Here is a 27,786-nt window from a genome sequence, read left to right as displayed (position 1 = left end):
TTAAGTGTTCATCATAGTACATTTTAATCCAAATGCTTATAATCAAAATCTTGTATAAAGTTGTGCAATGGATTAATCTTGTCATAAGTGTCAAATATGGATCGTAAGCGCCTTCTACGAGATAGGTTTGGAACATTGTTCAACAAAGCATGATAAAAAATGGGTCATTTAGTGTGATAACACAATACAACATGCAAATTACTATCTTGTTACTTGCACCTTCGCCTTGAATGGAAACAAACACATTTGCACTGCAAAAAGGCTGCCAAGAACTCATGCCCTAGAAGGTGCCTATAATCTCCATTTGATAGATACCGTGACGCATCCACATCACAACTTTTTATAACGATAATAATAATAGATGATGTTTACATTCAAAAGAGTTAAGCTTAGTTTAGTATGACACCCTAAGCTCTACAACAGAATCAAGATTATGAAGGATGTTCATTTAAATTTTAAGGACATAAAAGCATGTGTGAAAAGTACCTCAAAACCATATGTAAACGCAGAAGTAGGGCTAAACTTTTTCTTCCAACTTGCTCATTTTTCTGTGTGGCTCTAATATATTGTCCCCTCTTGCTCATCATGGTGGATTTAGAAGTCCCACCACTTGGATGCATAGATAATCTGCAACAAAGTGGAGATGAATTCTTCGGGAGTCCATGCTCCACCCCCACATCCCTTCCATCACCGCCTCCAACAAAAAGCCACATACAAAGCTCATACAAATATCCTCAATGGCATAATATGATTAGCTGAGGATTGAGAGACACTACAGAAGGCCAACCTTCAACCTTCCCATCTCGAGCATGACTTGTGCCACACGCATGCTTATGTTCACCTTTCTGTCGTCCATTGACCCTCATTGTCTACCCAAACCCTAGATTAGTCTCATTTTACCTTCATTAATCCCTTGTTATGTATCAATGATTTAGCATCAGTGTTCAACAAACCAGCCTTGTCATCGCAACTCTATTATATGCAGTCAAGTGTTGGTCTCATTGCCCAAGAGACCAGATCTCATGGCAGTGTCTCTAACTGTAAGACAGTCAGGCCCACGGCATATATGCTCTCTCTATGCAACTCTAGAGACCAAGGACATTGAGAATTTCAAGCTTTCTATGTTGTGGGCTTCAAGAGAACTTTCTCTGCCTCGTAAAATGCCTTTTAAGCAAACGCAACGCATCTATCAAGAGTTGCTTGATTGGTCTTGGCAGTCTAATCCTGCACCATATATTAGGCCACACATACTCCCAACTGAGAGAACAGAGAAATCTGCATGTCAATGAGAAGAATCAATGGTTAGCAACGTTCGCTTTTAAGGAAGAATCAAGCATGACAGTCCAGGAAATCTTATATAGACTTAGACTTATTATGTAGTGTTGTACAAAAAACCAGTTTACATAAATGTGATAAATAATGTCAGGGAGCGCCTTATTTTAGAGGTAAATGTCACACCTCCATTTCTGATATCAGGTTGGAACATGGCAATCAAAGCTTCAAAAGTCATTTTGGCAAACATTTCTGAGTTCCTGATTTGTGCAGTTTGCTATTCAGAGGTTGGGCAATCACCATGGCCACACGGGCCTCTATCTTGAAATGTTGCTCCAGTCCACAGCTTTGCCATAGTTTGCCAAATTCAACATCGTACAACTTCAATACAATGCGACACTAGCTGGCAGACATAGATACTCAACTGAGGTGGAATAGAATGGAGATGTTATCTCATAATGCTCTTCAGATTTATGGTAACCTTAGCTCAGCCAAAGTTCTGTAAAACAGAAGCAGTATATTCGCACACGCACTTGCCCTTTGAGAAAAAGGGCCAAGTGCATGTATTGTATTTCTCAGATATGTTCATCGAAGGACAGTAGAACGACGTTCAGTTTTAGGCCTAACAACTTCAAGAAACCCACTACCAGGGTTGTCCCTCTTTCATAACAATTATTTCACTCTTTCACTGCAAGGGGCAGATACCATTCTTGAGGAAAGCCAGCTAATACCTGCAGCACAGTGAGTTATCTCTTCAGGGTAAATCACTTCTTCCAACAAATCAGCCGTAACATTGTCACCACCATTTCGAAACTGCTTAATAGTTTCTGGTAGCACATCCAACCCCCGTGCCTGCATGAATAACCACACATTAACCTAGATATTATTCTCTGACAATCAGTCCAACCGAACTGAACATACCATAAATATGAAAACATGGAGGACCAAACCATAACTTGGTTGCTTCCAAACAGGTTTATTGAGAAACATAACAAGTTATCAGAAGTAACATCACTAACCTCATGAACACAATGTTCAATGGCAAGGCGGGCAGGAAAATCTTTGGAAGTTGCATCAGCAGAGTCCCAAAGACCATCATGAGCAGCAAAAGATCCATAAGAAGATCCCAAATCTTCCAACCTAGTCGCAAGCAGATAGACCTTGACAAAATCATTGAAGAAATCCCAAGGCATACCTTCTTGCGTTCCAAAGCGAGCAATAATATCCTACATTTTGAAGCATGTCATAAGTACTCCACATAGTTACAAGTTATCACAATGATGGTTGGGCTTAGCAAGAGAAATCTCACTCTGAATGACATCTTAAGAGACAAAACCATACTTAGTGAGCAAAATAATCATTGTTGAATAACATGTTAATTAACAAGAGGAATAGAAATAAATTAGGATGCAGAACACCAGCTCTAGGTGAGAAAAAAGGGCCTCAGCCTTGCTAGTTCAACTCCTGAGAATAGGGACCCCACAACAAGGCACCAGGTTGAGAACCTAGATTCTCAATATGGAAAAAAGAACACAAATAAGTATCTATTTTAAGAAAAGGACAAAAAAACTACACACTACGGAATTTGTCTCTCTCCGAAGTTCTAAATTGACCTGGCAAGATCCGGACCCAGATCTGGCACAGCAAAAACAAATGCGACCTCTGAGCATCAGACCAAAACTAATCATTGATGCCCTTAATCGATAGAGAAAGCTGGGTTCGTTTAAGATTTTATATCATCTTTTTCTCATATTTTCCTAGCATTTACTTTTTGGGTATCTTTTTGCTAAGAAGAAAAAAAGGATATGTGGAAAATCAACATAAGGAATGAAAAGAGCAAAGCCCCCAACCTCTATTTGAAGTCTTCTTAAGAATAGGTTGAATGCCCTTCAAGGAGCCAACATGCACACACGCCATACTCATGTAGTATGAAACACAGAAATGGACATCAGATTTGCTTTCCAGCCTAAAGAGGCTCATCCCCGAACCTGGTACCAACAGCATAACAAGCCACCATCCTAGTGTATGGACGCAAGGGCTGGCATACCATACCACCATCCCACTGTATGGACACAAGGGCCAATAGTCCAAGTTGGTAATCACATATACAAGGTAGCACAAATGAGTCTCAAAATCCTATTTATAGCACTCCACTACCCTAGCCTGAGTGTCTTCACACCTACTTTTCCTTGCCCACTACAGGAACCACTCTAGCCTAAGGGTGCATTTGAACTCTACTCATTAAGTTACCCAAGGCAATGACCAACATTGCAACCATCCAATACTTCATGGCCAAGGATGTGTTAAAAGAGAAACCTGATACAAGGCATTGAGCCTATTCATATTGAAAATAGGGTTCCTCAAAAGTTGAGTGAAAGTCTAGGTGAGTCCTAGCATCTTTTCTGCCAGTTGCTTCAGTGGTCCTTGTGTTATGACCTGTTCCATACATTGTGTTTTGCAATATTTCTCTCTGCACTTCAAGGATGTGTTAAAAGAGAAACCTGATACAAGGCATTGAGCCTATTCATATTGAAAATAGGGTTCCTCAAAAGTTGAGTGAAAGTCTAGGTGAGTCCTAGCATCTTTTCTGCCAGTTGCTTCAGTGGTCCTTGTGTTATGACCTGTTCCATACATTGTGTTTTGCAATATTTCTCTCTGCACTTCAATTAGTGTGATCATTGCTCACAGTTCCATTCACAAGCAAAGTTTGTCTAAAATTTCTCTCCAAATCTTGCGAGCTCCATTCCTTTCAATTTTTTCAAGATTGTATTAGAAATTAGAGCTTGCATTCTGAACTTCCTCCGCTGCCATCTATCATGAGTTTCTCTATGTTGCTTGCAGCTACTTCTAATTATATGTTTTTGCTCTGCATGGCTTATAAAACTTTTTTTTCAGCCTCATGCCCCCTTGGTTACTGCTGTGACCTGCATGCAACAAGCTATGGACTGCTTGTTCTCTCCTGCGAGAAGTATGGAGTTGGACTACCCTGCTGCATGGCTGATCAGAGGTGTTCTTCACACTTGCTGTTGATCACAGCCTTTATTCCTATCCACTGCTGCACTTATGCTGCAGGAGGCTTGTGTATGCTCTTGGCATCTGTGTATTCCACATTTAGAGGTGTTCATTGCTGCATGGTGATTCTTGGATGGCTTTTTGATCTTTGCTAATATACTTGATGAACACCTTCATCAACAACAGCTGTGGGGGACCTCTGACTGCTGTATTTTCAAAGGTGACTGTCCCTGATTTCTACAAATTTGACATACGGCCTATTCCTACAGTTGTATCCTCATTCCCCGGCGGCTGCCCTACTGTCCTTCAATGTCTCACTGCCACATCTTGATACCATGTTGACAGCACTTGAAACCAGCCTTCCTTCTCAATAACCTGATTAAGCACTAATTATAGCAAGCATGAAATTCACATAAACTGAAATGCAAATGTTACCACTTAATCTTGGACAATGGACACCTGTTGGCCCCAAAATCCACACCCCTTGTGGTATTTCTTTAACTTGTATTGCTAAAGGTTGAAGCACACTAGCATCTAACCTAATCTCCCTCAACCTTCAATACATCTTGCTGTCCATAGCAACCAGCCAACCTTCTTATCAATTCACTTGTCACAGGAACGTGAAATTTTGAGATGCTTAATCTTGCCGATAACATTAGATTAAGTTATTCATTAAATGTGCAAGGTTGTTTAGCAAATGTGATGCACATGGAAGTTATTTCATGGTAACAAACCAAGGACCCTGAGATATCAATTGGTGCCAAAAGCAAAAGTTGTAATAAGTTATGGCTGACAAGTACTAAGTGGCACTCAGTGTCAGATTTGGGCCTAGACCAATTTATTGGCTACTAATGTCGGTGGTAACATTAGAGACTAGGCATTAATATTAATTAATGTTGGTCGAAGGGCTAATAACTACTCGGGGATACTTGAAAGACAAATTGGCCTAGCCAATTTAAGTATTGGCTGGTGAAATTGATTTTTTTAGCACTAGAGCAATTATTAAATAAATTTTTAAAATGAATATTTTTAAAATTAATTTAATAAGCTATTAATTTTAAAATTTAATAATATAAACTAGATAACGCTAGAAAATGCGATTAGAAGGCTGCCACTTGGCAAACCTTGCCCGTGCAAGTAAGAAAAACGTATTTAGGGATTAGTGAAAGTCTATTCCAGCCATTGTGAGAGAGGAGGAGACTGTTAGAGAGCAAGGAGAGGCTACTAAAGTGATTTGCATCCACCACAAATCAGTCCTATAGCATGTGACAACAATTGGGAGCCCTCCAAGAGCAGGTGACAACAGCCCAAGGTCCTTATGGTACAAATGATAGCATAAAGGATAGGGCAACAATCTCTCTAGTGGTCCTAAGCTATAGGTGACAGCTTCCACAATTGTTTGAGCAGGGCAGCAATAGTTTTTCAATATTTCTCGCAATGAAACTCTGAAAGTTCTCTCTTCACAATATTCTTTGTCATCCCCCAATCATCTCTCAAGTTATCTCAATATTTTCCAATAGTTTGAGTCATCAAAGGAAGAGATTTCAATCAATCTCTGCTGTAAACCCTAATTTACAAAAGAAATTAGGGTTTTGACAGCCACCTCAAGATGCGTGCTCAAAAATAAAGACCTAGGACTTGAATTCCAACAGCTGAAATTGAGAAATTTCGAGGAGATTCAATAGGTCAGCCAGCCAATATCAAATTTGGGGTTGAATTTGTCTTTCAAAAAGCAAAGTGAGAACCAATCCCCAAGCAAACCAAGAAGCAAATTGGTTTGAAGGTTTGTTGATCAATTTTGACAACAAGAGGCACTTAAATTAGCGGAGAAAATCGGAGGATTTCATTTGTACTCCTTCCATTTGCAATATAAGATAAGGAAATACCGTAAGAGGTGTCAATTTTGGAGCTAACAAGGTGTCTAATGTCCAAGATTAAAGTGATAAAGTGTACATTTTCAGTTTATGTGAATTTTAAGCTTGCTGTAATTAGCATAGTTACCTGGAACGAGACCCCTTGGAACAGGGGGAACGTCCAAGCTAGGGAAACGAGAACGGGGGGAACGGCACATGTCTTAACTGCCCCAAATATGCCTTGCATGACCAAATTGCCCTAAAGAATATCCCTCTAATTGCCCCAATACCCCTCAATGCTCCAAATTGACCCGAATGTCCCAAAATTGACTCGATTATCTCCATAGCTCCACATTGCTCTGAATTGCCCCAATTATTCTAGTTTCCCTTGAAATTAGACAATATAAATGGATGATTACCTTGGAATTGAGAATAGGCTGAAATTTGATTGTGATTTACAAGAGTTCATAATGCATCAAATTTAAACTTTGCATGGACTTCTGATTGGCTTGTGGATTGTCTTGACGCTTTGAATATTCAATGAGAGAGAGAGAGAGAGAGAGATATTAGTGTGTGCACATTAGGCAATGGAGATGGGTGAACATGTGGTAGAAGAAGTGTGATATAAGCAAAAAGAAAAAGAGTGGAAAAATGTAAATATTTGGTCAACATGCTTCGAATGGCCGTTCCAAACAGGGAATGGCAGGGAACGTCAAGAAACGGTCGGGAACAGCAGGGAATGTTCCCTGGCCATTTCATCTCCTCCAAGGGTTTGAAACACATTAAACCGTTCCTATAGACCGGAACGGCCATTCCCTGTTTCTATGGTAATTAGTGTTAAATTAGGTTATTTACCACCCTATCCAAGAAGAAAGGTTGGTTTCAAGATTCCATTGCTGAGATACCATCGATTCCCTTGACTTGGTGGACTCGAGGCAATGCAGCTAGACTAAGCTGAGAGTAAACGTGACGGATAACACACACAAAGAGTAGGCAGCAAAAAAAAGGAGAGTGAGCATGACACTTGATGTTCGGTACAATGACTAGTGTACCTCTTTAGGTTTTAGATAGATATATATGACCTCTTTAGGTTTTAGATAGATATATATGAAAGCACAAATGTGCTAAGAATGTGTTCACACCCGTGCACATATAAAAGGCACGATAGCCCTTTATTTCCAACAACCTCCCACCTAAAGGAAATGTGCCTTAAGAGGAGAAAAGAATCAGCTAAGTCTAGGTATGTACAAAGCTGAAATACATATACCTATCTAACTTCCATCATCTGTCGGAAATGAGCTAACCGCTCTGCTGGAAAACCCTTCGTGAGAAGATCTGCAGGATTATCATCTGTACGCACTTAGACAAGCTCAATACTCTTACTGTCAAGTCCATCTCTAATGAAGTGATACTTCACCTATATGTGCTTCGTCTTTGCATGAAAGACGAGATTCCGAGCTAGCATGATAGCACTCTATCACAATGGAGAACAGGTAACTCTGTAATGCCAAGCTCTCCCACCAGACGTGAAAGCCATAAAGCCTCCTTGCATACCTTAGTGGTAGCCACATACTCTGCCTCTGTAGTAGACAATGCCACACACTTTTGTAGCCTGAAGATCCAAGAGATTGCTCCTCCTGTGAAGGTAAACACATATCCAGAAGTGGACTTTCTGCAGTCTGCATGACCAACACAATCTGCATCTGTAAAGCCAATGACGGATGCCTTCTACTTTCCAAAGCAGATACACAAATCTTTTGTGCCTTTGAGGTATCTCATAATACCTTTCACTACTTCCCAATGCTTTTTACCAGGGTTTACCATATATCTGCTAACTACTCCCACTACAAATACAATGTCAAGACGTGTAGCAACCATAGCATACATCAAACTGCCAACCACTGAAGCATATGGTATCATGGCCATTTCAGCCTTCTCATCATCAGATGTAGGACTGTCCTCTGCAATGAGTTTACATATGGAGACAATAGAACCCCAATTGTTTTCCCCCCCTCCATATTGAAATGCTACAAAACCTTGGAGATATACTCATGCTGAGATAGATAGAGTAATCCTTTTGACCTATCTCTGAGTACTCACATGCCAAGAATGTGATTTGCATCACCAAGATCCTTCATGTCAAAGTTGCCATGAAGACTTTGCTTCAATGAGTCCAAGGCATGAGTATCCTTGCCAGCAATCAGCATGTCATCAACATACAGAACCAAGATAATCACGCTATCATCTGCTGCATTCTCGGAGTACAAGCAATGATCCACTTGACTTCTACGAAAACCTTGAGATTGCATAAATATATCAATCTTATGATACCATTCTCTTGGTGCTTATTTCAACCCATACAAACTTCTTTTGAGTTTACATACCATCTTCTCTTTCCCTTTTGCCACAAACCCTTCAAGCTACTGCATATGTATGCCTTCATGCAGATCACCATGTCAGAATGCAATCTTTACATCCATCTGTATAAGCTCCATATCTTCAGCTACAACCAAGTCCAAAATGGTTCTCAATGTAGTCATCTTGACTACAAGAGAGAAAATCTCATCAAAGTCAACTCCATGTTCCTGCTTGTACCCCTTCGCAACCAATCGTGCTTTGTACTTTGGCAAGGAACCAGAAGTGACCATCTTGTAAACCCATTTGCATGGAAGGGTTTTCTACCCTTTAGGCAACTGCACCAAGTCCCAAGTGTCATTTTTCTCAAGAGAGTCCATCTCTGACAACATGGCTTTATACCATTTCTTGTTGTCATGTCTGTCCATTGCTTCTTGGAAGCAAAACAGTTCACCACAATCTGTCAATATGACATAATCAGCCACATTGTTTGCGCCAGGAATGAATCTATCAGGTTGTCTAGTAGCCCTAGAAGATCTCCTAACCCAATGATCATTGTTTCCTGGCTGTCCAGCTTGCAAATTTTTATTTTCAGCTTGCTGTCCTGGCATTTCAGCCTGCAAATGAGTATTAACAGCTTGCTATCCTAGCTATTCCTGCACATCCAGTGGCTCATCATTATGGGCAATGGTTGCCTGATTATTTCGAGTATTTTTTTTGCATTTGCAAGTTCATTTACAGCAGGTATTTGCTGTTGTGTAACGGGCACATTTTGCTGTCCAAAAGGTATTTCTCCCAGAATACAACCCTACGGACTTCCTCTGTTCTTTTGGGATATTTACACATGTGATCTTCTCGGAAGATAACATCATTGCTACGTACTACTTTTCTTTTCTCGAGATCCCATAATCTATAACCCATTTCACCTTCATCACCATACCCTAGGAAAATACATTTACGGGACTTTGGTTCAAGTTTGCTGCGTTCTTCCTTACGTATGTGCACAAATGCTTTGCAACTAAACACTTTCAAGTGTGCATGCAAAGGTGCCTTGTCCGACCATGCTTCTTGGGGAACTCCCCTCCCCCCTAAGACCTGTTTGGTGACCGATTAATCAAGTGTATGGCTATCATAATAGCCTCTACCCAAAAACTATGAGGTAAAGCATCATGTGACAACATTGTCCGAACCTTGTCTTAAATGGTCCGATTCATACACTGCAATACCATTTTGGGACGGATTATGACGGGCAGTGAGCTCCCTCTTTATCCCTTTGCTATCACAAAATACCTGAAAGGCCTTGGACATATATTCCCCACCATTGTCAGAGCGAAGACATTTAAGCGTCTTATCAGTCTAATTCTCAATCAATGCCCGGAAGATAACATCATTGCTACGTACTACTTTTCTTTTCTTGAGATCCCATAATCTATACCCCATTTCATCTTCATCACCATATCCTAGGAAAATACATTTATAGGACTTTGGCTCAAGTTTGTTGCGTTCTTCCTTACGTATGTGCACAAATGCTTCGCAACTAAACACTTTGAAGTGTGCATGAGAAGGTGCCTTGCCCGACCATGCTTCTTGGGGAACTTCCTCCCCCCCCCCCCCCCCCCGCCCCCAAAGACCTGTTTGATGACCGATTAATCAAGTGTATGGCTGTCATAACAACCTCTGTCCAAAAACTATGAGGTAAAGCATCATGTGACAACATTGTCCGAACCTTGTCTTGAATGGTCCGATTCATACACTCTGCAACACCATTTTGGAACGGATCATGAGGGACAGTGAGCTCTCTCTTTATTCCTTTGCTATCACAAAATACCTAAAAGGCCTTGGACACATATTCCCCACCATTGTCAGAGCGAAGACATTTAAGTGTCTTCTCAATCTAATTCTCAATCAATGCCAAGAATTTTTGAAACTTATCAAGCACTTCGTTCTTGCTATGAATAGGGTAAACCCATACCTTCCATATAGCATCATCGACAAAGGTGACAAAGTATTTCTTTCCCCCTAAAGATAACCCTGGCATCTCACATACATCAGAATGTACTAACTCTAGAGGAGAAGATTTCAACGAAAGAGACTTCTTATGAGATGTCTGTGCATGTTTACAATAAACACGATGATCACAATGCTCAAAATATGCATAATGAAGACAAGGCAAGTAACCCAAATGAGAAAGCACTTTCATTCTAGTTTGACTCATGTGTCCCAACCAGCCATGCCACAAGGAAACACTTGGTTGCTCGGTCACGGTAACAACATGGTTACGCACACTAGATACATAGAGAGGATACAAGGTATCACTTTTACAACCTCTGGCAATCACTATAGATCCCTTACAAATCTTCCATTTTCCATCACCAAAGGTGCTATGAAATCCATCGTCATCTAGCTGCCCTGTGCTAATCAATCTCTTCTTGAGTTGAGATACATGTCGTACATACTGAAGTGTGCAGACAAAACCATGTTGAAACTGCAACTGCACGTAACCAATACCTATAATGTCACATGCATAGTTGTCCCCAGAATGGACAACACCATGTCGACCCCCTACAATACCTACAATGTCACATGCATAGTAGGTATTGGTTGCAACCGCACGCAACTAATACCTACAATGTCACATGCATAGTTGTCCCCAAGATGGACAGCACCATGTCGACCCCTTGTATAGTCAAAAAACCACTCACGATGAGGGGTGACATGAAAGGAAGCATCTGAATCTAGAATCCAAGTATGCATGTCATTATCCGTATCTGCAAGTAACGCATGTGTACTAAAGTGTGAAGAGACAAAGAGTACGTCATTCCCACTGTCACTGTCATTAAGTGACTACATTCACCTCTTCAATTTTAACAATGCTATTCTTAGGCTGACTCTCTTTCTTCTCTTCCTTGCTATCATCTACCTTCTTGCCCTTTCCTTTCTCTTTCTTATATTTGTAGCAGTCACGTTTAAAGTGACCCTTCTTGCCACAATGATGACATTCAACATCCTTACCACGTGATTTACTATGTCCCTTGCTATCAGATTTGCCTTTCTATTGTGATATGCCTCCTAGTATGCAAAGCACTGGAAGACTTATTGGATTCATTGTTCTACCGATTCATTTCTTCCATGAGTAGAGCACTCTCTACATCAACATACAAAAGGATCGCATTAGAATTGCTCATAGCAGTCTGAATGTATCCCAACTCTCTGGCGGAGTACGAAACAAGAATGTAGCCTTAAATTCTTCATCAATCATGAACTTCGAGGCAACCAACTGGCTGAAAATGGAGTTAAACTCACTCAAGTGAGTAGACATTGATGTACCCTCTTTCATACGCAAATCCATAAGCTTTTTCAGCCAGTAAACTTTGCTTGCGGCACTCTTCTAGGCATACAGTTCTTCGAATCGAGTCCAAATAGCATAGACAGAATCCAAACCTTCAATGTTAAACAGCAAGGCATCAGAAATCGATAGCTCGATGGTTGAGCGTGCAAGCTCATTTAACTCATCCCAGACTTCCTGTTCCATATATGCGGGCTTTGCACCCTTTGGTCTTAATCGGCCTTTCATGCTTCTTCTGCAACAGGATATTATAACATTGTTTTTACCAGACTGCAAAGTTATGTGCTCCTTCAAGCTTCTTGATGTGCATGAGATGACTGCTGTCACTGCTGCCAGCCATGATTTTCAGCTCAAATGTGACAAAAAATTCAGCAAATGTAGATCCAAAATGTCACACAAGTGACCAAGGTACAAACAAGTACCAACCAGTAATAAATAACCACAATGCAGAAATTTCAGATCTGCAAATAGCTACAGCACTCCACAATTGATTACAGTTGTTCCAAGGACAAATACATCACATTACATGAGAAGTCCCAAATTTTAGCTGCAATTTCTGTTGTACCATACATCTGCATTGTCTCTGACATGCATAGAATAGGCCAATTTCGCCAAAATAGAGCAATATTAGCAAAACCCCCAAAATTTCCAAGTGCTAGATGTCCAAATTGCATTGAATAAAGCCCGCATGTACATAAAATGACCAAATGGTGCACAAATTTCACCCAAACAGCAAAAGCCCCAAATTGCACGGGATCCAATGTGCATCAATGTCAAGAAATTGGGTAAATTTCAGCCCAATTCTTGCATGTACATGAAAAGCCCCAAATGTCGGAGGCAAAATGTCACAAATTCCTACAATTTCTGAGACAAATATCACTGTTGTGTCTTGCTCACATCAAATTTGGACAAATCCCCAAATTTCTCGCGTCTAGTGTGCACAAATTCCAATGAAATTGAAAAAATTCACTAAAATGTGAAAAGCCCCAAAATTCACAGGCAAATGTGCACTGATTTTGCAATTTTTGAGTTAGATTGTCCACTTTTGCATTAAAGTCCCCAAATCTGGGAAAAGCCCCAATTTTTTAGGTCAGGCTTGTACACTGTGCATGTGTGCGCAAACATCCAGTTGTGGAAGGGAAACAAATTTGAAATATAGAAAAAAATGTCAAAGATTTTATGACCGGTTTGTGACCCATGGCCCGTCTAGTCACAGATAACATGACGAGCATGTCGCAGCCTGTCCCGTCGGATCACCCGTCGCAGCCCATCCCGTCCGCCGCTTGGTCCTGATCACGTATAGTTCCCGCATGACTCCCCGTTGACCTGTCCCCTATCGCCTACTCTCCAATAGCAAATGTCGCCTGAGCCGTAGTGCAATCTTCGCCTAGCCTCCCATCAACAACGCTGACCTTGTGCTGACTTGCACCTACTGAACACTGACTACACTGATACCGACACCTCTCACTTGAGGTCGCCTAACTAGCCTGTGCCTGTCCAGCTTCGAGAAGTGTGCACTCCTTGTGCTTTGATACCAATTTGATGGAGCCAAACTGAGCTGAGAGTGAACGCGACGAATAACACACACTGAGAGTAGGGAGCAGTAGAAAGGAGAGTAAGCACGACACTTGATGTTCGGTACAATGACTAGTGTACCTCTTTAGGTTTTAGATAGATATATATGAAAGTACAAATGTGCTAAGGGTGTGTTCACACCCGTGCACATATAAAAGGCACGATGGCCCTTTATTCCCAATACGAGGTACGTGATTGAAGGTCAGAAGATTTGCTCTAGTGCTGAAATTGTATTCAGTTGGGTATTACAACAAGAATATCTTCAAATAGTGACTACTGAGAGAAGGGTGTACGGTGTTGCTTACCTAGCTGGCATGTTTTATAGACCTCTCCAGATAGTTTTAGGTATGGAAGGCCCTCAACCATCCCCTAATGTGACAACTCATAAAGAGAGTCATAGCCAAGATAACTTAACAAAAATACCAAAGATTCTCGGAGTCCATGGGCTCCCATGTTGTGGCCAAGGCCTAGAAGTGATAGAACTCCGAATCATCGGCAATCGGCTCAGTAAGAAAATGGATCATGTGGTAAAGGCCATTAGGATGTACCATGTTGTGAGCAATTACTAAACTAGTCTAAGAGTCGAGAACCTCAACTATGGTCGCAATGAAGAAAATTACCCGCCCCAACTAGCAAAGTTGTTGAACGGACACAAGTTCACCCCAAGCTAGGGCACATGATAGACATCATCAAGCGAAGCTAGATCTAGACCCTCGTCAATGGAAAAACTAACGCGACCCTCGATTGGAATCTTGACCGAGGAGTTATTTCCTACACGCACTCTCTTGGCTATAGGGGCTTGGGAAATGAAAATGACCTCTATAGGAGTCATGTAATGGGTAGCTCCACTATCCACAAGCCAAACAGGTGCTGATGTGCTCAGCTATGACAAGTGGGCCTCTGCAACTACCTCGTCAGAAGGCAACTCGTAGATGTGAACGAGACTCGCATCCGATTTCTTTAAGGAGACGATGTGGGCCTCTACAAACCAACCAAACAAACACTCTGAAGTTGACGAGTTTGCCAACTATGATGACTAACCAATGGCAGTGTGGCTCTGGCCTCGCCACTGTCCCTGCTAAGGATTACCACCACCCTACTTCCCCTATTGGTGGGAGTTATCCGACTGGGGAGACTCGGTTGCACGGATCCGATTCTTGGATTTTGGTTATGTGCCTCTTACCTTAGATCTATACTCGTTGTCATAATGGGCAATCTTTTGATAATGTTGACAATACATATTCTTTTTAGGCACATTCCACCATCCAAATTTAAGAGTTAATTGTGTGGTTTCTTGGGATCCATTAGTCTTGTTTTGATTTTGATATTGATCTGGATTGTGTTTGTCCTTGCCCTGCTATCCCTTCTAGGCAAATGCATCAAGAGCTCCCTCTATCGAGAACATGTTATGAAATTGTATCTGCCCTTGCCTTGCTTTCCCTTCTGAGAAAATGCAACGAGAGCCCCCTCTATGGAGGTTATGTTATGAAATTGATCGAACAACCATACGTAACACAACAACTGACACTCAAACTCGTAAAATATGGACATATGAGGTTGTGAAATCACCTACTATACAAAATGAAAATATTTCTCGGCAGCTTGTTAAGAAACAAGGTAACATAATCGTCATAGGACTTAGAAGCCCCAGTGGTCAAGAACTCAACAAGGAGACACCAATACTCAGCCAACTTGACTTTCAAGTCATCCTTGTCTGTGATTTTAAAATTTTGGAGCTCATGATTCAAATTGATGTGGTAGCTCCTATCCTGAACCGCACAATGATCAGTTAAGTGTGCCCAACGCTTGAATGCTAAGTTGAAATACTAAAGCTAAGAGTGAAACTCGAGCAATAAGCCCTACATAAGCTTGATAATAGCTGATGTGTTGCGAGCCTTCCATGGGCAGACAACCATGTATGGAACAAGTCTGGGATCAGATTAGGGTTCCAACCCTTACACTAAGTTCTATAGCTTCTGAGAGTCTATGATATGCCTCATCAAGTTTGACCAAGTGGTGTAGTTTGACTTGTTGAAATGAGTCTTATCGTTAAATGCATGCTTGCCAGATAAGGAGCTGAAACCATGAGATGGTTGGGAATATGGATAGGGGAGCTAGGGTGGAGAATAAGATGGTGGTAGTGGTGGTGGATAAGAAAAGGGAGGGGGTAATGATGAATCAGCAAAAATAGATTGCTAATGTCCAATGAGTGCTAATTGATCTATCGAAACTATCATAGTTCCGTATAGTACCGTAGCTAGAGATGGAGACATAGATATGATAACCCTGTCCAAATTAGGCTAGGGCACAACATAATGACTAGATGGTCCACTAGATAATGCCATAGAGGCAAATCGCAGTACCAAATGATCTACACTTGAGTATGTCTGGGATGCACTCCTAGAGAGAGAAGTGTGTAGAACCCCCCAATGTGGTGTGGTGATAAATGTGGTACACTTAATGAAAGCGGAAAGGAAGATGCAACGGAAGATGAGGGAAGGATGCGTGAATGCCCAAATGGATTGGTGATAGATATTAATGCATAAAACATGGTTGGTTCCTTTTGTCCATTAAATACATTAGATTAAGATGCACCTACTCCCAATGAACCATGAGAAATAAAATCATTTGAAGGAAAAAAAAAAGAATACTTAGAAGTTCTTCTTTCAGCTTCTTATCTAGTTTTGAGTTCATTAAGAAATACATGTTTTCCTTATTACTCAGAAACCAAAGATTATTTTAAAGAGTCCCATCTTGACAAGCATCCTCTAATCCAACAAAAAATACAAAATCAGTTGGCATAGAATCTACCATAATAGGGATTGTACCTAGCATTGGAGAAAATATGTATTGTGGAAGTGGTGTGTAATCCGAGCCAAGCTCCACTTGCGGATGGTCAGTCCATAGTAGAGATTCTGAAGGTCTTGCAAGATCATTAATTCTATCCACTAAATCTAAAGAAGATAACTCAAGCTTACCTTCAACCTTCTGCTAAGCCCTATGCATAAGAATAAGATCATACTCAACAGAGGAAATTTAAAATGGTCCGTGGACTCTATGGTAGTCCGATGGTTCTCCGCCCACATCAGATCGGATAGTAGCAAGCTGGGAGACCCACTCTTGATCATTTTTTTCCAAGTTTAGCTATGGAGACCGGAGCGGTGGTGTGAATATGTTCGAAGTCATCTGATCCTTCTCTTATTCCTGCTTTTTCTACACAAAACACAGTTAGGGTTAGGGTAACTCAAAGACAATGAACACAATGAATAATGAAGTGAATGACCACTAAATATATAATCCTCGTACTGCCACACACTATGCATTGAATACTGAATCTCCAACTCTCACATCTCTAGGATCAAGGCGAGATTACAAGCTAGAGAGTGTGTCATACTCTAATACAAATCCCAAAATGCAGCAAGGCAACCTCCATGTGTCGAACAACAGTAAACGCAACTAGAGAGGCTAGATCTAATGCTGATAGATAGTGAGGAGAGAGAAAGAGCAAAAAAGCAAATACCTAAGAAAAATTGGGTGTCGGTTGGAGGAGAGAGAGAAACTCAGTAAAAGAAGATTTTAGATGATGGCGATAGTGTTTGACTAATGGCAATATGTCTAGCTAATGACGTCAGCAACAAACACAAGGTATAGACTATAGGTGATAGTTGGAGGGTACCACACAACAACTCCTAGATACAAGCAACAGTTCACAAATGGAGATGAAGACTAGAATCAAGCACCAGATGATAGCACACAACAATGGGAAGGTCTAACCACGATGTCCTTTGCAAACGGGGTATGGATAGCAGAGATACGATTCTCGAAACTTGCAAAAACAACATTAAGGGAGAGTAGGGGACTGTATGCCTATTTATAGAAAATTTGAGTCACCCAAATTAGGGTTTGGCATGTGAGACACGGTAACTCTCTAGGATCACGTTTCTTTTTTAAATAATAATTAAGCGTGTTTTGGAGTTGTTTAAGTCAAACTAAAGTATTTTCAGCTCAACACAAGGTAGTCTCCCTTACTTGCTTAGCTTCGCTAACTTACTTTCCGCCCACTTTTTTGCCTATCCACATACTCACCATATTTGCTTCGCACACCTTAGTCTATTTCTTCGTCATTGACACCCAACAGTGGTAGGGATAGCTTGCTTATTTTGTAAAAGGCTTTGGGTCACCGCTAGTCTCCTGTCCATTACTTAATCAACCACCACCCACACTTTTTGAAACAAACACATCAAAAAAACAAACAAACAAACAAAACAAAACACAAAAAGTTCACTATGGTTCCATCCGTCTTTACAGGGCTTTGTAGGCCACTGGGCAACAGATGTACACTCTTTGTCCAATACCCCGGCCTCTCTAGCATGACCACTTGGACTCCCTCAGTAAGAGAACCATTGCCTTTATAGTCTTGGTAGGCCACTGGGCAACCACCGTATATCCTTTGTCTAATGCACTAGCTGCTTTGGGGTGAAATGCCTTGGGGTAAAAACAAAAACACACCAAACTTTGGGTTGGCCTTCTTTTTTAGCTCAATTTTTGGTTTGAGAGGAGGTGTTTAGCTACAATAAGTATTACATACTATCTTCTTCTATCTCCTCAATAACAACATTAGATACCACATTTGCTTTTTCTGTTTCTTTAGGGGTAGAGCTGCCATCCTTTTCATTCTTTTTGCCTTTTGCATTAGCTTGCTTATATGTTCTTGTTCCTTTTTATAGTAGTTGCAGTCGGGCTTTTTATGCCCTTTGCGTCCACACTAATAACAAGTGACATCTTGCTGTTTTTCCTTGCTTTTGCTGTGATATTTGTTCTTATTTGCAACATTTGACATTTTTTCAATTCTTTCTCTTACATTGTAGGCTGATCCATTGTTTTCCCCACTTGCCTTATGTCTAATCTCTTCATTGAGGATAGAACCAAAGCACACCATCAAAGGTCAAGTTGGGGTTGTTGCTCAATGACACAATCAATGCTTCCCATGAATCGGGCAAAGTCATGAGCAAGAAGATAGCCCTCAATTTAGGATCAAAAGCTGGCAAGCCTACATCCTGTAGCTGACTCAAAATACCACTGAAAGCATTCAAATGTTCTGAGGCAGGCTTAGACTCGTCAGGCTTCAAGTTGACCAACTTTCGCATGAGATATACCTAATTGACAAGAGTTATATTCTCACACATAGCCTTGAGTTTCTCCCAAACTACATAGGCAATGGCAAGTCCCTTGATATCAACCGAGATATCATCTATAACAACCATTTTAATGTAAGTAATGGCCTTTTTATTCATTTTAGCCCAATCCTCAACTGACAAAGCAATCAGGCTTATGTTATGCCAAGGCATCATCACAATCCTTCAGAAAGAGTATACCCTGCGTACAATCTTTCCATAGATCAAAACCATTGCTATCAAATTTACGAATCTCAAAGAGATTCTCTGTGCCAGATGTAGATGCACTGCCAGCCATCTTCAGCAAAGAAAGACTACAATAAAATGCTGAATACTTTCAGCCAATAGCAAGGTTGCTGAATGCAACAAGAAGTATACACACTTGTACTTCCATAGGTGTCCAAGAAGCAAATATTTTTGCTGCAATTTCAGCCCCAATAGCTGATTACAGTATGAACATGAACCGAATCTGATACATTTGCAAAAAAAACAGCTCCCACTTCAAGCAATACATGTACCAAGAGAAGCTGCCCTTTTACAACGTTTGAAACATCCCAAGTTCAAATTTCTCCCATTCAGCAGTGAATCTATTGTAATTTCACTGTCAAAGCTCAAATCGGCTGAAAATGCATCACTGATGCGAAAAGGCCCAAAAATTTTGTAGTGAATCCAATTGCATCAGTACATCCTCCTGAGCATCAAATACAGGCAAATGTTGCAGAAATTTCACGAATTCTGCAAAACCCCGAATTTCGAGGTCCAATTGTGCACAAATTTTAATGAAATTGGCTCAACCGAGCAAAATTTTACTTTTACATGAAAAGCCCCAAAATTTCCAATGCATGTACACCCAATGTCTACAATTTTTGGGTCAACAGTCATTGTTATGCGTGTCCAACACCAAATCTAGAAAAAGCCCCACATCTTCAAGTGTAAATTTGCACGGATTCGAACCCTATGTTTGCACACGCGAACATCAAGTAAAGGCAATAGAAAAAAAATTTGCAGAGTAATAAAAAAACAAGGAAAAAAACGAGTGCATGTCGTAACATTGACCAAGCCTCGTCCATCGCCAGCTGGACCTGCCCGTCACGTCGTTTGCTGGACCTACCTGCAAGCTCGCCTGCCTATCGCCTGTCTAACTACCTTCCGAATGCGCCGCCAACTGCAATTCATGCCCCGTAAACTACATCTGACAACTGTAATCTACAAAAAACTATCCCGCCTACAGTTCGTGCCCTGCGAATTACATCTGACAATTGTAATCTACAAAAAATGTCCCGCCTGCTATCACGATGATCACGACTGTAATGACTATTGAACACGACTGCCAACACCGGTTCTCATGCTTTGATACCAATTTGATGAGTGCGAGACAAAGCAATCAAAATATGTGCGTGGATCAAGGTGCGTGCAACAATTGAGAGAGAGCAGTAAGTGATAGTGAAGAGTCAAGGGATAGGTGTGTACCAGTGCATTACACACAAAGAATAAAAGAATGTATTTATACTTAGGGTACGGTACACTTACAACCGCAAGGGTGTGCTCACATGTGTAAAGTAATATACACTCCAGAGACCATGAGGGCCTTTACACCCAACACACACATGGTCGATGAAGCCTCATATAGCATCTGCAACTTGTCCCATACCTCTAAACCTATATAGAAAAAGGTGACCACCAATACAACTTCTTTAGAAATGCATCGAAGAACAGCGGAATATACAAGAATATCATTTGTATCCCATGTAAACACAAATTCCTCATAGTTGTCATGGTCCCAATCATCGAAAAAAGGAGTTGGAGTCTAGGCCACACAATAGCTCCTGAAACCACTTACCACCATCGCTTCTACACAAACCATGCTTTCATAGCAATAGTCTATGTACGGTAGTCAAGAACATAAATTTTATCATCAATAGAGCGACAAGGGGATAAAGAAAAGAGACAAATAAAAAGAGAGAGCACAACCAAATATATCACAGATTACGTGAAGCACAAGTTTACATGCAATGTAGAGAGGAGCTGATCACAAAATGACTACTGCAAATAGGGGAAAGCAAGTTAGACAAGTGAAAATCAGCCAAAAATGTAGGAATCGAGTAGAGTACATTGTCAGAGGCTTGAATATACTGTCATCCAGCCTGCAGGAGCACTAAATGTAGAAAATGCAGAGGCAGATCACAAAACCACAAACTAAGTTACCATTAAATCCAGCCGTATAGAGTGTCAAAACCCTAAATGCAGATTGCAGCACAAAACTGCTGGTGGTTGAGGGCTGAAAACAGGCAGAAAATACCCAAAAACTAGCTGCCAGGCTGCAGCTAACAGGGGAAGACTGACCAATAGTAAAATAGTGTAAGGGTAGACAGTCCACAACAGAAAACAGCACCCAAAGACTGGACGTGAATGCTTGATACCATGTAAGAAGTGGATGCAGTGATGGAAGCATAGAAAACTCCTGAAATACATTGCACTACACAAGAAAGAAGAAAGAGAGACTATGAGAAAAGAGAAACAGAAGAATGTTGCAAAAGGAGAACTCAAAGATATGCTTAGGAAATGGAATTCATACACCAAGACATAAGAAATTTGCATACAACAATGAGTCACTAGCTATGTGAGTACTAGCATTGGCTCCCTCTCTCCAAAAGGACCTGCTCTGGAGGTCAAAAAAAGTGATGAAAGAATAAGGAGGAGGGAGCCAAAGAATAAATAGGCAAAAATTATACCAATACCTGGATCAAGTCATGGGCCAATAAAATAATTAGGTCAGCCATAAGAATAAGCGCAAATAACTCAAAAATAGGAGCCAAAAAAATGCGCAAAATAAACTACTATGCCCAGCCCACTAAACCACACACAAACTCACTGATGAGCTGATTAATCTGGTGATAAGAACAAATAGCAAAATACTATGGTTCGAGAGCCTAGTGTCGCTAGGAGACAGCACACTAGATTTGAGTCTATTGTTGGAAAACAACCAATATTGCCACCAATGCAGAGTGTTCTGATTCCACACTCTGCTTTTGCATTCATTGTTGAGGTCATTAAACATGGTAATAACTTTCAAAAGGTACAACAAGTATACCGAGCAATTCAACCACCATCTATGCATTCATGTTACTTTTGAGGGGGCCATCACAGAGATATAATTTGCTTTGAAACTCTCTTTGGCAAGTCAAGTTGTGTTGGGCATGGATAGGTCCATCAATGAGTAAAAAACGAGAGTAATTAATGTGCAAGTGATCCATCAATGAGTAAAAAACGAGAGTAATTAATGTGCAAGTTGTGTACACATTTAATTCATTTACTATGAGACTTCAAGTTGTACACACTTTTAATGGAATTAACAAGAAACTTAATAAAAGTTTTGTGGGCCAAAGTTTCAAGCTGAGACACGTGAATGTTAAAACTTGGTTGAATTATTTAATTTTCATATAAAATGTAGTTATTCAAGTAAAATGCTCACAAAATGCAAGGAAAAGCTGGAAAATGCAACAAAAGGCATAAATCACAGCTTTTCTTCGAGTGGCCTTTATGTGTGCAAAGCCGTCAAGAGAACATCCACTATCATCATCTAATGGTTGTGCCACCATTGAAGCTAATCACGCTGTTCTACAAGCTGGCGATGCAAATTCTAAGGAGAGTGAAGTTGTTTCTATAGCAAGCAATGCTAATTTGATGTTGGCAAAGGCTGCTCGGAGCAAGGCAATGGCTGTCTACAGCAAGGCCAAGACTGATTTGTCCATGAAAATGTTGTCCTAAACTAGGCAATGTGTTTTGTGATGGTAAGGTGTTTTGCAACAAATTTGGGACTGTTTTGTACTTGTTTGTGATGGTAAGGTGTTTTGCAACAAATTTTGCAAAACAAGGTTTTCCTAGCAAGATCCAGTGTTGGAGTGATTAGTCTTTTGCACCTTTGTGGAATTGTAGTTGTTTTACTTAGATCTAGTGTTCTTGCCCTTGGCAAGTGAGAGCAGCTAGAGACTATGTGCTTCAACATGTATCGGCCTACTCTCTTTGTGTCACGTGTCCTCATGTAGGAGCATTCTAGCTCCTTTGTTTAATTTTTTTTCTTGTTGCTTAATTTTAGTTCTTAATATTTAGTGCTTGCAAATTAAAGTTTCACTACGCTTTGGTTCATCAAAGGTTGAATTCAAGGGCTCAATGTTTCAAGTCTTGGCAATCACTATTCCAGCTAGCCAATTCACTAGTGGTGGCATGTAGACACAATTGCAAGGGAATGCATTTTCTGGAATGCAAGCCAATCTAACCCAATGTTAAGTATGGGAATGTAAGCACTTAGCCAAGTATTCTTATAAGGATGGACGCCCTATCTATAAAGTATGATTGTGCCAACATTTGCAAATGTGAATTCAGCGCCTACAGTTGTTATTGTTGGTTGAGCAACCAGCAATGCAAATCAACCTCAGATTCTTGCAATCACTAATCTATGACAATCTCAATCCGAAGGAAAAGCATAATACCATCGATTAAAACCCACTCAAACATACAAAGTGCAATTGATGTCAAAATAGTAACAACATATTGAACTGGCCCGACTTTAATCTTCTTGGCATGAAAGATGAGTTCATGTATTTCCTACTTTTAAGAAACACCTATAGATTTTTGGCATTTCCTAGCATTTTTCGGCAACACTACTTGGTTCTTGAGTAGATACTGCCACATGAAGGAAGAACGATTAAAGATAAAGCTTCACATCATTCTTTGGTGAACTTTCAAAAGTATTCGTTGATGAATGTGAAGTTAAAAAGGAGGGTGACTTACTAGATTCACCTCAGCTGTTGCAATTTATCTAGAGGCATTCCAACTAAAGCCAACCTTGGTTGGGGTTGAGATAGGTTCAACAAAGGGCAGATCTAGCATGTTGCTTGGTGCTCAAGAGGGGGGTAGGCTGTAGCACCCCCCCCCCCCCCCCGTGCGAAGGCTACAAACGTGCAACACCTGCTGTAGGAGTCATGTGCCAAGAGGCACCATTGTCAACAATCCATTCACGAGGGTGTGAGGCCATCAATGTAGCATCAGAAGCTCTAGGGATCGATGCCTCAATCACCTCCAAGTGGAGGAAGGCAACTAATGAGCGAGTAGCCACCGCTCCTGAATCCTTTGAAGACTTCTCCTTCTTCTCGTTATCAGGGCAATCCTTCTTCCAGTGACCTTTCTTGCCATAGATGTGACAAGTGGAATCCTTCTCTTTGTCCTTCTTCAATTTGTCCTCCTCCTTTTGGTCCTTCCTCTTCTTCTCAGAGAACCAACCTATCAATGCCTCCGATTTGGAAGCATTATGTCCTTTCAATTGCTTCTCCTGGTCCAAAACCATAAGAACCAACTCTTCCCAACAAAGAGCCTCTATCCGCACAATCAAGGTAGAATAAAATGCACTGAATCGGGGTAGTAACAAAGAAAGAAGAGTTATCACCATGTCCTCCGAGGTAATCACCTTCCCTACGTTTTTAGACCTACATCTACAATTGTCAAAGCTTATTGGCATGCTCCTGCATAGAAGAAGACTTGTTATGACTCAAAGTCCTCATCTAAACCTCCATGAACACCCACTTTATCACAGTCATCCAATTGTACATCTGATCAAGCTCCAGCCATATGTCCCGAGCCATAGTTAAGTGTTCAGTGTGTGAGCAATGATAGTTGGAGTGTACGAAAGAAAGCGGAAAGAACGAATGCAATTTGTCCCAATGCACCTATACCTTAATCAACTCAGTTTCTCATCTGAAGAAAGCTTGGAGGCGTCAAGAGCTGTAGGATGGTCTATAGCCTTGATCACAAGCTCCACCGAATCATAAGTCTCCAAGATGACAAGTACCATTACACACTAGATACGGTAATTCTTCCCATCAAGCTTTCGATCTGAAGGAAGAGCTGACAACACAGGGACCTTACGTCCATAATAGCATGAAACTCCACATGAATTTCAATTAGCATTGTAAATAGAATGACCTGCACAAAAACAAGGGCAGCCCCCTTTGACTCCACGCACGGTGTTGATGCCTACTGGGGCTTCCTCCGCTCGTCCTCAAAGAGTTTCACCCACCGGAGGCGATGAAAACTCAAATCTACAGAAAAATGTTGAAAACACAACCTTTCCTCCTTCAGGAACAGCAAGGACTTGCAAAAAACAGCTACTTCGCTCCTTCTGCGACGCAACTTGTTCACCACAACCTCCAAAGGCTGAAAACTCAAACTTTTGTCGCAAAGAATCCTCTTGATCAGGTCTACCCATGATCAATCAACCCTTCTATGCTATTTTGATACCATGTCAGAGTGTAGCGTATGCAAAAGCATATAGACAAGACTAAAAGAAAATGAACACAAGAGAAAGGGAAAAAGAAAAGAGAGAGAAAAACATAGAAATCTGCAATCAATGAATGTTGAGATGAAGAGAGCACATATACAACGTTTGTAGACGTATCTCCTCGAGCCATATCTCTCCCATCAACACCCGGGAAAACAACCTGAGGAGGGCAAGCTGCCAACCAGGCCTAAATAGGAGGAAATCATGCAGTAAATTAACACCATCGACCAACAAAAACTGGCCGACTTGATCAACAAGCTGCTACCTACAACATAAATGGATAAAATAATTAGCCATCAGTCCTCCAGCTACCATGTGCCATCATTGCTTGCCTGACAATTGCCTGTACACACTGTCTGCTGAAAATGCCCACTGACTAATAGAAATAATGAATAATGCCCTCCAAGAGTACCTCCTAGATAACTTATTACACCAATGGTAACCTGAGAAATGCTAGTCCAAGGGATGAATAATCTCTTGACATCCAACTATTTAGTCATGTTTCTTTCAATCAAACCTTAATTTTGATGACATGGAAACTCATAAAGTTAAAATCAAGCTACTTTATTCAACTACATATTTGGACAAGGTAGCTTAAAGAACAACTAGTGATGGTTGTAAAAGCATGGTGGCCCAAAATTGTGAGATCATGAGATCTGTGAGAGTGCGCAACAAAAGAAGGACATGAACACAAAGAGAAAAGAAGAAAGAGACAATAGGAAAAAGGAGGAAATCTGCACTCATTGAAGATAAATGCTAAATAAAACACTGTGGACTTATCAGTCCTTACATACACGCTGCCAAAGGCATCAATGAGGGCACCGAATCAAGCTGAGAATAATGATGGCAACAACACCACCACACAAAGGAGAATATCGGAGTCCAAGGAGCAACTTGCAAAAGATGTGTATGAAAAGTGAGAAGGGTCAACTATAAATAGCTAAAAGTCTCCAAATTTGGCCAACCTGCCAAAAAAGCCTCTAAATATAACCCACCTACTAAAAATAGCCTATGACTGCAATACATGCAATCTAACTGCATAGAAAAATCCAAAAAGTGATGATGTGGCATCCTAGGCCGTACCAATTGACAAACATAGGAAATGTGCCCAAAACAAAAGAAATGCACACTAAAATCCCAGAGCTCCCATGTCTTTGTCAAACTCTGACAAGAGCTTACAACTAAGAGATGACAAACTGACAACCCTAAAATAGGCAAGTTAACAAGATCAAGATCAACAAAATGTTCTTATTTAGAGATCATGTAAAGTAGTCAAGAGACAACTACCAAGCAAGCCAGAGTGCTCACGATCAATGAAAACGGATGTGTTAATGACTTTGTTGTGGTTGGAGATAGTTCATGACAACTTGTGGCTGGCATTGAAGTCAAGATAGGACAACGAGGCAGCTTTGAGTATTCAAAGTGATAAGCATTGGTTTGAGTTTAGGCTATCAAAGCCTATACCTTGAAGTACAATCGTATATCTAACTACTGCAAATATCAGATTCGAGGATCTCTTTCATTCTTTTGTGCCACTTACGACCTAGTGTCTTACAAACAGGGCCAATGTGATTAACTGGTTCTATTTTAATATTTGTATCATTTCCCAAGGTTTTGATCAATGTTGCCTACACTTTACGTCTAAATAAGTCCATGTCCTCCTATTCTTCATCCATACTTCTCGCGCAAATTAGTATGAGTGTGCTACAACTGCTCTCTAAGTTTCCAACACTGATCACTTTGAAGCTTATGATGAGATACATGAACAGACAATAAAAGATTTACAAAGATCCCATTATCCTAAAAATCATCGAGGACCCACACCACCCACTGTTGAAAGATCCCATTAAACTGCAAGAGATATAGTGGTTTATGTATAGAAGGGACAGAATAAAGATCAAAAAACACTTGGCCACCATGAAACAAACAAATCCAGGTCTATAAGGTCTTCCTGCCAGATATTGAAACATGTATCTAAGCAGCTCATTCCTCAACGTCACTGTGGCAAGATTGAGGACTAGAGTGGTCTATCCTAGTCTAAACAAGCATTAAACTTGTTCAACAGGACCAAATAAACTCACTTTTGCAGCGTGTGACATTCAGAGCAAAAGCCAGCAGCTAGCATACGTGCGTTGGATGGAACAATGGCATAGCCAAAAGATTTCAAACTGAATCAATACGAATCACAACAACATACCCATGACAGGTCCATGACAGGTCGATTGCCCAACTCTCGATGTGAGCGAGGCTGTGCAGTAGGGCCTGTCTACTCTGCAAGCTACCACCCTTCCCGAGCTTCGGCATGTGCTGGGGAGCAACCAACCGGACCTGGTACCAACCACATCCACCGTTGTTTCTCATTCCTGCGGGAGGGGCGCATATTGGTTCTTACTTAAGTATCCTCTTTAAAAAGACAGAAGCTGCACTGTCTAAATCGAAATCACGATGGGAATAAGGAGACGCAGACCGTGTTGGACCGTGCTGGCCGAGGCGGGACGACGATGTTGTCACGGGGAGAGCAGGCCAGTGTGATGCGGCCCTGTTTCCATAAGTCGACTGCAAGCTGGCCGTACTTGGCCTTGAGCCGAGGGTGCCCGGTTAGAAGCACCTTGAGGGGAGCCTGGAAGAGAGTGTCCTGTGAAGATGAAGGCGGCGGCAGAGGGGCCTCGTCTTTACTCTCCGCCACGGCGCCGGCGCCGGCGCCGGCGGCTGAGTCTTCGTCGTCGGGGAGGCCGCCTGCGATGTATAAAGGCCAAGGGTGGTGTAATTATGCAGAGTGTATTATCATGAACGTTTTATATTCCCACGCCCTTTCGTTCTCTTAGGCTATCTATACTATTAGTTAACGAGAGGTGGGGGGCGAGT

General features: G+C 41.1%; 1 protein-coding gene across 9 annotated transcripts; it reads right to left on the bottom strand.

The window, feature by feature from the left end:
* Positions 1-304: 304 nt before the first annotated feature.
* On the bottom strand, positions 305-27,702 carry LOC148023025 (3-oxoacyl-acyl-carrier synthase-like protein (Protein of unknown function DUF455)). Of its 9 annotated transcripts, none has more exons than XM_087696023.1 (6): positions 27,389-27,702; positions 27,119-27,284; positions 2,468-2,498; positions 2,292-2,332; positions 2,004-2,124; positions 305-1,275 (listed from the first exon to the last, which is right to left on the bottom strand). In XM_087696023.1, the coding sequence occupies exons 2-6, from the start codon at positions 27,131-27,133 to the stop codon at positions 1,190-1,192; spliced, it is 294 nt and encodes a 97-aa protein (XP_087552149.1). In that variant the 5' UTR covers positions 27,134-27,284; positions 27,389-27,702; the 3' UTR covers positions 305-1,189. The 9 variants fall into 9 exon arrangements, 5 of the variants coding, with proteins under 5 accessions (XP_087552149.1, XP_087552148.1, XP_087552146.1 ...); XM_087696022.1 differs by adding an exon at positions 16,242-16,626 and having other exon boundaries at positions 314-1,275; positions 2,292-2,498; XR_015693600.1 differs by adding an exon at positions 1,459-1,810 and having other exon boundaries at positions 317-1,275; positions 2,292-2,498.
* Positions 27,703-27,786: the final 84 nt, after the last annotated feature.

Source organism: Lygodium microphyllum, chromosome 16 (assembly GCF_053477565.2).
Source record: "Lygodium microphyllum isolate KBCC chromosome 16, Lygodium_microphyllum_v1.1.10, whole genome shotgun sequence".
Lineage (NCBI taxonomy): Eukaryota > Viridiplantae > Streptophyta > Polypodiopsida > Schizaeales > Lygodiaceae > Lygodium > Lygodium microphyllum.
This window is presented reverse-complemented; position numbering and strand designations above follow the sequence as displayed.